Genomic DNA, 12114 nt, shown 5'->3' with positions numbered 1-12114 from the left:
ACGTGTGCGTGGTTCAGATACTTAAACCTAATTGTCCAGGTCCCAAATGTCATCACCAACATCTACCCAGAAGGCGTCTACCTGGTGCTACATTTAGAAGAGCGATTCAATAAACACAATCCCAGCCCCACACTGGAATATTGGCAGCTATTATAGATGGTTAACATGACTATGTAGAAACACGCAGAAGTGTTTACCCAATAGCATTAAGAAATCATATGTCTACTGATTACATTTATGCAGAAATTATGCATACGGATGGATCAAGAGGAAGAGGAAACACAAAGAAAATGAAGATAATAAAAGATGCTTAAAGTCACCTTAAGATAATGCATCAAGAAAATCTAGCCAAAGAAAATAGAAGAAATAATCATCCATTAAGAAAATAGTCCTTCCGATGTAAAGGAACACACTTCCAAAATAATAAAAAGGGCATCCTGATATTCGGAGCAGAAATTACGCACTGATTCAGAACAAGAACGAGCAGTGATATGAGAGCACGACTTGACCCTCCGGCTCTGAGTCGAAGGTGGGGTGCAGCCCAGCCGTGAGACTGGGGGCTCCTGTTGCATTTCCTGCCAGTGGTCAATGAGTCCCCTGTGTCTGTTCTTCTGACTTTGTGGCGAAATTCTAGGGTGTGACTTTAAAGGTAAAATACAACTTTTCCCTAGATGCAAGTGAGTCTCGGGACAAGTGAATCTATCAGAGTCGACGTGTGCGTGGTTCAGATACTAAACCTAATTGTCCAGGTCCCAAATGTCATCACCAACATCTATCCAGCAGGCGTCTACCTGGTGCTACTGTGCCCTAGACCTGTGCAGCTCTAGAAAGACAAGCTTGTCAACCTGTCTTCAGGCTGCTCTGAACCTAGGATAGCAGACAGGTGAATGGAGTGATTAATATATATATATATATATATATATATATATATATATATATATATATATATATATATATATAGAGAGAGAGAGAGAGAGAGAGAGAGATGCAAAACACCTTGTGTGGTTTGAGGGACAGGATCACCCCTCTTTTGGAGGGATAATTCTCACCCAGGATCTGCTAGAGCTAAGCAGGGACCATGTATAAGGAGCTCCAGGGGGCCGGTGGGTACCCGCACCATTTGAGAGCTTTAAGAGTCAAACGAGGTGGCAGGTGAATTAGTCTTGAAGGCTGAAAGAGGGTGGGGAAGTGGGCTGGGAAGAGGAGGTGGGGTCAGGGAGCCATATCCCACCAAGACTCGGAGACAAAAGAGCAGGGCCAATTCGGGAAACTCAGGTGGTCTGCCTGGCTGCGGGTGGGCAGGGTGCAGGACGGGACCGGGAGGCAGCAGAGGCCGATCACCGACGGTCTGGAGCACCGAGGCAGGAGGACACAGTGGGGCAGCAGGTGCACCGGAAGCTGAATGGTCCAATTCACTCATCTGCAGACACTAGCAAGGATGGGGCATCCTCAAGGTCACTCAGAGCCGGACCATTCCCAGACGAGCTGGGGCCCCAGCTGAGGGTGGCTAGAGTGGACCGGAGCAGACCTACTTGCAGTAGTATCTTCAGGTCCCCGGGCAGCAGGATGTGGCCTAACTACCCGTGCGAGTGACACATGGCAGGTGCTCCCTACATGACGGCCATCGCACTCATCACTGTGTCTGCACCAGATGCCTCTCCTACTTGGTCGCTTTTCTTTGTGACCTACTTGGAGCAAACTTCTGGAGGGGGCAGAGGTCAGGCATGGAGACCATGTCTACAGGCTTGTGAAATGAGCAGTGAGCGAAAAGGGGCCACTGGGAAGTGACAAAGCTCCACTGCCGAGTCTTGCTCACAAGGATGGCTTATACCACTCTAAGTGCACCCTGCCTTCCTGTGGTCCCTGCATCAGATTTCTTCTTGATATGCGAGGGGACTACTCTCCAGCAACATGACAAAGGACACATTTCTGAGCTCCTAGCTCCTCCTCCCCAGTCTGGTCTCCAGCTCCCTTGCTGGGATGCACGGAACAAGGAATGCCATCACCTAGACTAGGAAGTCATCTCTCCTTGGGAGATGGTGTACACATGTTGAGGAAATGCCTAACTGCCACGGCAATGCTTCTGCAGCCAGCAGGCCTATCCCTAGTCCCCATCCAGAGATACCAAGTCAACTCCCCAAAGGGCTCAGCCCACCATCAGGGTTGGTGAGAGGGCCCCTCATCAGAAATCCACCTGGGTTTCACAGCCTCTGTCTCCAGAACCCCCCAGGATGTGACTCAGGCTTCTCACCCCAGAGCACAGAACTCTTCTGGCCTTGTTTTGCTGAGAGGTGATGGGAAGGTGGTAGGGAACAGTGAGCAATTTGGACATATCGAATCAAAAGACGGCAGCTGTTATGTTATCATTTCAGAATCATCAGGTCACAGGCACCCCCGCCCTCCCAAAAACAAGAGCTGCCAAGCAAGCAGCTGAGATAGCCTTCATCAACTGTTCACAAGCTCCGAGGCCCCTGTTACCAGAGAGGCCTCTGTTACCAGAGCCTCTCTCAGCCCTGCACTGTCACCCCCGGCCCCTGCATTCCATGGGAATAAATGAACCTTCGTGACGAAACTAGGTGACTGTAACAGCTTTCTCTCTGCATGCTTAATTTGGCTGCAGGAAAGACACACCTATTGAAACGGCAGTGTTTACAAAAGCAGGTGCATCAACTTATAAAAATTACTGATTTAAAAGACCTGTGAGCAGCTCGGGTCCACCTACCCAGTTGACTTTTTTCTGATCCTGGAATTAGCTGCTAAAACTCCTTAAGAACTCTGTTAAAACCATACCTGAGATGACGGTCTGAGGGTCAAGACAAAGCCTGGGTCCCGCAGAAGGATGGGAGAGTATCAGGAGTTAGAGTGATTCTGATTCTGTCAGTGAATGTGTGCTGGCTCAGCTCTGCCTTTTCCTGACGAAGAGAGGCTAAGAGTGCTAGGGACATCTTCCATCTCAGCTGTGAGCCAAGAGACCATATGTGTCAGTCTTAGTGACCAGGCCAGGTCCCAGGTTGGGCTCTGAGCTTCAGATTCTGCTCCATTATGACTGAGTAGCCATGGCTTTTCCCCAAGTCCCTCTCTGAGCTCCAAGGATTCTCCCCTCTGGTTCTCATGGACCTTGTACATCCCTTCTCCAAGCAACATACCTGGACAGGTAGCTGGCCCACCCACAGGTCTGGGAGTACTACTTCAGGAGGGAGTTCACATCTCCATGGAGAAGACCTCACACTTGCACACCATGAGGAAGATGGTGTGGACGCGATAAGCTAAGAGTATCCTGAACCAAGCAAGTGATGGATACAAGACCAAATGCACAAAGAAAGAAAGAACTGGAGGCAGAAAAGGCAAATAGCCCTTGATCAAGATCATATGAGCTGGGAAAATGAAGTAGCACTGGGTGGAGCCGGAGTGAGAGAAAAGAGCTTGACGCCATATTGCACTTAGTGGCTCCAACGCATAGCAGGCACACTATGAATTATGACATAAACATTTCCTGTTCTTAGGACCTTTACAGGGATTACCTCACATAATCCTCAGGCTAAACCTTACAGGGAGCTAATATTATTTTTAGCGAAGTGAATAATAGACCAGGAGTGGATACTAAGTTTCCTCCCACATCAAGGCAGGAAAGACATGATTCAGTCCTATGAGAATCACCAGTCTACATTCTTCCTAGAAAGATAGCAGTTCTGCACAGGGACTCTGGGGCAGACTGCCTGTGTTCAAGCCTGATGCCCCTGGTAGTAGACAGCAGGGAGACTGACTTATGCCCCACCGTAAGCACAGGGCTAGTGCAAAGGCTGCTCTGGGCACTAGCTGGGTCAGGGCATCAGCACATGGCCCGCCCACATTTAAGCGGCAGGCTTGAGACTCTGTCTTGTGTTGAGCAAGCCCCTGTGTGTGCCTTGAAACCTTGTCTAGAAGGCAGTTGGCACCATTCTTCCCTCATTGCAGATATGACCTTCTGTCTTCCTCAGAGTCAAGGTCATCATCATCTTACTGATGACAATCACCAGAGTGGGGAAGGGGATGAAGAAGGAAATTTGTCATTTATCGATCTTCATTAAATGCATCTAAAACACGGAACAAAGAATCTCGTCAGAAGGTGAATGCCCACGTCTAGGCTCTAAAGTCCTGTGTCCCTTGGGTGATCAGCTGAGCACACACAGTCTGGAACTACTTTATCTGCTTGAGAGGGGTCTTTACTTGTTTAAAGTCCCCACAGTGCCTGACAAGATGAAGTGCACAGTCATAGAGAGCAGCCTTCTCAACCCACGTGATGGAACACAGTTCACTTCCTGGGACCTGGCTACATCTCCCAGGATCCAGCCGCTTCACCGGGGCCAGCTCAGCATGCAGGGGTCCAGAGAGCAAGCTCTAATGACTCATCTCAGTGTCCCCCAGCCTCTGGACATCCCACAGGCCATGGTTACACATTAGCCTCTCAGCTGCGGCCAAAGTCTCTTCATTGGATAACACCTAGCTCAGGGTTGCCAATATGGCGGGTTGTGGGTGATGTGGTGGGAGCGAAGCTGACTCCCGTCTTGGTTGTCTGCCTGCTTTGGCTTGGGTGTATCTAGACTGCATGGAAAAAGACGTTTCTCCCTCTACTAGGAAGGGGATGTGGCCGCTCTTCTACTTAATCCTTTCAGAGGCTCCTCAACCGGTCGGTTGTTCCAAGACTGGGCTCCCAACTAACTGCTCTCAATCTTCCTGGCCTCTCAGTTCTTGTCCCAGAATCATAAAACTGCTTGGATACAACCCAAGCTCCTTTTCCCTCTACTAATGGAAATGTCTTCCCTGACCCCTGCCTCTGGTTTACTTTCATTTACTTTTTCACACACAATCGAGGCATTATCACCTCCATGGAACCTTCTCTGACTGATCCTTCTGCGTTATATGCCCATAATTCCTTCTGGGAACTTCTGCCATGGTATTTACCACTTGGAATATCATTTCCTCTCTTAATGGGTCTCTCTAAGAATGAGGTTTAGTGTTGGCAGATACCATGACTTTTGTCTCTGCATCTTTAGTTCTGGCACTCCGCAACATGTACAGGGCTTGGAAACCTTTGCCCAAGTCATTCTTAATTCACACAAGAGAAAGCCTAGCCAAAACATTTCAGCACATGCAGAATTGATTGTACACCAAGGATTATGAACACAAAACAAAATTCACAAACCAGCACTTAAGGATAACGTAACAGCGCAAATGTTATGATGGGGTTGGGAGGTCCTGGAGAAGGAACAATGAAAGAGCACAGCTACTCAGAGCAAAGGAATGTGGAACGTGGCCACTGCTTTCTCGTTGATTCTACAGGACAATCCTTGCTTTATGAAGGAGACCAGTCCTCTATGTAGCATAACATCTGCAGCTCCACGCTAAAAGCAAGTGTGATATATGCTTCCTGTTAGCATATACAGAGGATCCAAGTATTATGTGGGCAAAGCTTTTTGCCTACAGTACTTAACTTTTTAAAATAAAAACGGACTTCACAACCAAGCGAAAAGAATGGGCTGTGTCTTACACAGAGAACCCCTATGAGGCTGTAGGAACATCTGCATTAGAGCTTCGGGTCCAATTTCTCCAGGGGATTCTCCCTCGGGAGGTACAGTGATGCTCCCAGGGACGACTGGTCCCTTGGTGGCGGCGCAGAGTTCAGGAGCTCAACAAAAGCATATTGGAGACTGGATAACTGGGAGGGAAACAGCGCCAAAGCAATTGAGACAGCTATTGCTAGTTTTTGTAATCATTAATTTCAAAGATTATATAAAGGCCCAGAGGAAGATCAACCCTGACAAAGCTCAGCGTTGATGCTTGGCTCACTGAACCACCACCCGTACCCTGCAGCTTGAGACACACATATTGTGCTAATCATACCATTTCAACTCCTTTGTTCAAGATACACTGAACTTCTAACGTACTTTTCAAAATCACCAGGGAATAAAATCATCCCGTCGGTCTTACCCTGAGGTAGTTGAGGGTGAAATTTGTCAGCCCCATCCTGGTGATGTTTTTCGACAGCTGGTCCAGGACCTGAGGATCTTGTGCCTAAACAACAACAACAACATCACGTATTTTATCATTGCAAGATGGTTTCAAGAAAATCTGAGACTGCTTCAGCAGCTATGCAAAGCAATCTTGACATTGTCGATTTTTCTTGGAGATGCAGGTAGCTGGCAATAATTTCATTTGCATTTTGAGGAGATGTGCATATAACACTCAAGGACATTTTGGGATCAACTGTGCAAGACCTGTTGCTGGGGAAAACCAGCCTACCTTAGAGTGTTGTCAGTCCTTGGAGAAATGACTTTCCTTTCTCCATGAGGGCTTGTGAATTCAGGCACGTTGTCAGCCTGCCAGATCACCTCCAGGTCCCTGGTTCTCACCAGGGAACGGGGTGGTGGTGGTGGTGGTGGACCCTGGCTTAGGCAAGCCCTGCTGTAGGGCTGGCCTTTGTTTCCTTTGTGATAGTGTTGTTTGTAACAGCTTGCAGTTGGGGACTGTTTGAAAACTTTGCATCTGCCATGTAATATATACACATATAAGAATTCTAACTCTCCTCCCATGAAGCTGAGGCAAGAAACAGATGTCCTCAACAATTTCCATCCCTCAGGACCATAAGGGCAAGCCTCACATTTTCCAGAATATCAGCCACAATTAAAAAGAGGGATGCAATGTTCCCTGGCCACCCCGAATGTTCCAGAACCGAAAAATTGGATTCCATTTGAAGATGAGTCTCCTGGTTGTCGCATCTTCTGTGTTTTCCTTTCTTCCTATTGGCTTAAACACATGGGTGCTAAACAGAGGGGCTTTGCAGACAATATCCCTTTGCCTCTGTGTCTGCAATCTGGAGCTGACCTACACACTTCACTTTATTCTCTTCTGTATTTAATTCTCCCTATGTAATACAGTCACCTGTCTTTGGTTATATAAATACTCAATACAATGTTAGGAAAACAGAGCTTGTCATGTTTCAAGCCAATTTCTGGAGGGGGCGGACTTCTTGGGACTTAAAGCCAGTGTTCCATGAACCTCTCCCCCATGCCGGGAAGAGCTAGTTCCATCCAGAGACATCAAGTGGGCTTGCTTATGTCCTTACTTTGCCGTCAGAAGACAGGATAATAAAAAAGAAGGGCACCATTGCTGCCTGTGCTACTGTTGCTAATGACAATGAAGTCACTGGAATACTATGTGCCAGGCGCTGTTCTCAGTGTGTTATGTGCATTAACATTTAATCTTCATGCCAGTTCTCTGAGGCGGGTTTTATGACTGTAGCTCCTTTGTAGAAGGGCGACTGGGAACACAGAGATGTTATGTCTCTTGGCCAAGGTCACACAGGAACAAGGTATAAACCAAAGTGGACATGTCGCAGAGCCCGGTCTCCTGACCTCCGCTCTCCGCTGCCTCCCAGCCTCCTGCGAGTAACAGTGGCTTCTCCAGACGGCTTCGGGGAGAGCTGAAGATGGAAAGTGGACTTGAAAACGGTCCTTTGACTCAAAAATTCGGGAGGCAGATATGATGGAGCCGTGACTGCAGCATTAGGGCGACACAGGGAACCAGGTGAGTTCAACTTTTGCCTCCTTTGGGCTGAAAAACATTGGGCGGCCAGTTGAACTGCTCTTAGCCTCAGTTACCTCATTGCTAAAACAGGAGTGATCATAACTCAGCTCTCTGTGTTCCTGGGAGGGTTACCTGTAATAAACATGTCCAAGGAACTTTGCAGAAGGCCTGGAATACAAGTGGCAATGCTAGCTACTGTTATTTTATTCGCTTTTGATAGTAGGGGGTCTTCAAAATCATGTTTATTAAATCCAGATGCTTCTTGTTTTTCAGGAGGCTGCTCATTCTCTAAGAGGGGCTAGTTAATTATGCCTTTGGTTTCTCCGTCCGTAAGTGGTTGAATTTCGTCCTCAGTGTTAAAACATCTCTAGATTGGCACTGAACCCACCTTGTAGCTGTAGGAATCAGAGAACCCCAAATATGCTAATTTACCCCAACAGCACACTGAGGGAGAATCAGCTTTGGCTGGGCAGATTCGGGCATAGCAGCCTACACCCCACTCTGATGGCTCCGGTCAATAGGGGAAACCTTTGCTTGCTTATTTTATCTCTTTCCCCAATTATACAAAACAGGCTTATTCATCTAGGTGGGACAGTGCTTAATAACCACTGACTGGAATTTAAGAGTTTAAAATAATAAAACACCAAAAACAAACAAACAAAAGTCTCACAGGGCACCAACTTCAGGACTACAAAGGAGAAAAGAGCCCATACATTAAAATGATGCAGGGAGGGCTCTCCCTGGTGGCGCAGAGGGTGAAAGCACAGCACTAAGAAGCTAAAACCACTTCGGCATGAGTTTGATCCCCGCCCCGAGGTGACCCACATGGTGGCAGACCTCTCCTGACCTGCCCGCCGCTCCCCTCAGCAGTGCATTTCATCAGTTGGCCTGTCCTGCTCCCCACTCTGCCTCTGGTGAATCCTCTCACCGTCCCTGTACTTCTGGCCTGTACCCCAGTTCTGTATGCATAAATAAATAAATAAATCTTTAAAAAAAATGGTTCAGGGAAAATGCTCAAAACTGAGAATGAATTACCTAAAGAATGGAGACAAGTGGCAGTCTTTCCCCCAGAGAGCACTAAGTGGGCTTTGTCTCCTTGTGGAAACTGAGGGGAAAGAAGGAAAGAGAAACAGAATTCGATTACTTACGTGCATGGCTAGAATGCTTCTTGGGACCAGTTCTCTGTATTGTCTAATGGTAAAGTGCCATGTTTTTATTCTCATGAGATCATCAAAGGTGAACTCCAAGATCAGTCTGCCCTCTGTACATACCTGCAATGAGCAACAACATGGTCACTGGCTGCAGACCTGAGTCTGTGAACACTGAATCAGGTAACCCCCACCCAGCACGGTCTTCCTGACTCGCCTTGGCCGGTGCTGCACCTTGACAATGATGGAACTAAGGACTTTTCCAGAATCAGCGGGTTCAAAAGGCTTCACAGCTGTGAGCTAGTAGTAGCTCTAATAGTTACTACTGAAACATGAGCTCCTGTTTCTTCATTTGTCAACATGGATTACAAAACACATCTACTAGGGAGTGTCTGTCAACAGTTCCCAGCGCATGTGGACCAAGGAAATGGTGTCTCTCATCTTCTGCTTCTACTTTGATCATTCTACTGCAAGCATTTGTACACTTGCTCTAATCTTAGTTATTCTGCTCTGGGAGAAAGGACCCAATAAAGTCATTTACGATAAATGTGTTCCTACTAAGCTACCCAATCAGTAGAAGTTTTTGTTTTCAGAGAGGAACTCCAAAGGGCAAAGCTTAACTCAAGGCTTGGCTTGTATCTGTTGGCAACATGTGGGAAAACAGAAGGTTACTTAGAGGAAATTGCTTGAAACACTTTGCATCAGCAACAACAAATTCTGCCTGCATTAGGGACCCAGCTCGGTGTTGGGGCTAGGTAGGGGCAAGTTAATCTATCTTTTTATTTTCAAAGAATGTGATTGGATAAAAAATACTGTATTTTGCCTAGGCAAGTTTATCTTCCTAAAAAACATATTATTAATGAAACAAAGCAGAATTTATGAGCGCTTTTCCTTGACAGAGTGCAGAGTAGCATGACATTTATATTTTCCTTTGATATTCAGATTATTTTTAGCACCCAGTTTCTATTTTATTTACCTGTCTTTTTTGTTAAGGACTTCGAAACGGAAGAAAATGCTAGGCAGTCACATACACAGCACCAAGGCTATCTCAGCTATAATGTAAAGATGTGGTAGAATAAAGGTCCAGCCTAAAATGTTACAACTTCTGTTCAAGAAGAAGAAAAGACTGGATGGAGGTTTTACCTCAGAGGGGACTGGTTCTGAATTCTGACTCATGTTTTACTCATTTTGGAATGTTGGGGAACTCAGATAAATTCCCTTAGTCCCAGTTTCTTCATCTACAAAATGAGGAGAATGAGTGATACCAAGGTAAGGTTGTCAGGAAGATATTAAAGGGGATTGATTGTGTGTGTCAGCTGCTTAGCACTGTCCCTGGAGCACTGTAGGATGATAGTACATGATAGTACTAAAAGAAGAAAAGAGAAAGTAGACGTGATGGAAGACAGAATGCTGGCGTTGTCTCTCTGAGATAAAGGGGTTCATGGAGGAGTCTCAGGGACTCTAATGGGAGAGATCTGGCCTCCATGTAGGTGCTGACATTTCCCACCCATTTTCTAGATTCAACCAGGGCAGCTTCAACTAAACATTTTAAAATAATTGAGCTTCTGATCAAACCTTGGGGAAAGATTTCTTAAGCTAAAAACAAATATAAAACTGGAAATCACTGTACAGCACATTTTTAAAAAGCCTCAAATAACAGCAAACTAAATAGGGATAATAGTCATTTCTAAAACTACAGTCTATGAAGATGATTAGCAATTATGTTAATCTTTTATTATGAAATACCAAAACCATTTCGCTCTTTGGGAATTTCATCCAAACTGCCTCCATTTTTTGAGTTCCAAATATATGCTGGGCACTGGGTTTCCATTTGCTTCACTTTAAGGTAATATTTTCTTTAAGTAAACCAGATTAGGAGAATTAGTAAAGAGTACTGCAAGGGAACTGCTCAAGAAAGATGCTATTAAGTCGGCCATCTTTGTTTTATCAAGTGTCTCAGAAGCACTGTAAGATAATTATTGATAATCTGGGTGAAGACCTCTAGCTCAGATCCAATTATCAGAATCTGTGGGTAATTTCCGGCATGTGGGCACCTTACCCCAAACTCCTCAGTTCAATGGTCTTCAGAGTCTCATTTCTGGCATCTTAGCCATAGACCGGGAAGACTCTGGTGTCTCCAAACCCCTCTAGAGCATCTCAGGCATTGGGACAAATTTGCATCCTTTTAAAAACAGTTGCACCTGAGGCGATAGCATTGGGACAAATTTGCATCCTTTTAAAAACAGTTGCACCTGAGGTGATAGCAAGATGGAGGCCCCAAAGCAAAATCTTTGTCACCAAAGGAGGTAGCCTCAGCCAGCCAGTGACAGTAGAGCCAGCAGTACAGGCTGGGGCACGTGGTGCTACCGTCCTTATTTATTTTTTTAAAGAGGGATGATTGGATGTTTAATATTAGCCCAGTTAAGTGTCTTTTTTTTTTTTTTTAAAGATTTATTTATTTACTCATACAGAACTGGGGTACAAGCCAGAGATGCAGTGGGTGAGGGTATTCACCAGAGACAGAGTGGGGAGCAGAACAGGCAGATCGACGAGGTACACTGCTGAGGGGAGCAGCGGGCGGGTCAGGGGAGGTCTGCCTGGCCATGTGGATTTCCTCCGGGGCAGGCGGGGATCGAACTCATGCAGAAATGGCTTAAGCTTTTTAGTGCAGTGCTTTAACTCGCTGCACCACCAGAGAGGGCCCCCCTAAGTGTCATTTTTTTATTACCTAATTTATTTGTTTTGTTTATGAGCCACACCCAGGGCAAGTGGAGGTTCTGGCTTACTTTTACTGGTATAGAAATTCCTAATGGGAAGGCATGGGCATGGTCCTTCAGGAGAATTACTCACTTGGAGCATCTGTGAGGTCAAATTAAATTTGGTCTTTGTTTCCTGTGCAGTAAGTCAGTACAGAACTCTTCTTGCAGTTAAAAGTAACCCATCACACACCCCAGGCCTGCCCCTTCAGCAGCTGTTGCTGGTGCTCAAAGGGAACATTGCAACATGTCTTGAGCTTTTCTTTTCTCAGTTGAAACTAAGGGATTAGTTCCTCAGTGTGTGTCACTGCAAGGGGAGAACCTTTAGGAATGAACCTGACTTAACCATGTTACGTGTTTTCTTTAAGGGCATTAAATGACTTCCTGGAATGAAGGATGGAAGAGAATTTGGTTACTGATGGTTTTCCCAAGAAATCACACCGCAGGCTTTCTCCAATCCTATGCAATCTCTGTATACCCTCACCTTGCCCGGTTCTCAGAAGTTAAAGGAAACTGAAGGCTTGGCAGTTTATTTTATATGTGATGATCAGCAAAAAGCAATAGAGGCACTGAAATATATATATATATATATATATATATATATATATATATATATATAACGTATATTATATATAATACATACACAG

The 12114-nt window shown here is 45.8% G+C and overlaps 1 protein-coding gene across 8 annotated transcripts in view; it reads right to left on the bottom strand.

Annotated features, from left to right (window-relative positions):
• The window catches only part of LDB2 (LIM domain binding 2), a 311143-nt gene that overhangs the window by 46886 nt on the left and 252143 nt on the right, over positions 1-12114 (bottom strand). For all 8 annotated transcript variants that reach the window (XM_004681393.2, XM_012724131.1, XM_012724130.1 and 5 more), the window contains 2 exons: positions 8712-8834; positions 5968-6051 (listed from right to left, as the gene is read on the bottom strand). In XM_004681393.2, the coding sequence (XP_004681450.1) occupies positions 5968-6051; positions 8712-8834 (207 nt within the window). The remainder of the gene's footprint in view (positions 1-5967; positions 6052-8711; positions 8835-12114) is intronic.

The sequence above is a fragment of the Condylura cristata genome, unplaced genomic scaffold, assembly GCF_000260355.1.
Source record: "Condylura cristata isolate star-nosed mole 26May11 unplaced genomic scaffold, ConCri1.0 scaffold00012, whole genome shotgun sequence".
In the NCBI taxonomy this organism is placed as follows: domain Eukaryota; kingdom Metazoa; phylum Chordata; class Mammalia; order Eulipotyphla; family Talpidae; genus Condylura; species Condylura cristata.
Note: the sequence above shows the minus strand (reverse complement) of the source record. Positions and strands in the feature narration are given on the sequence as shown.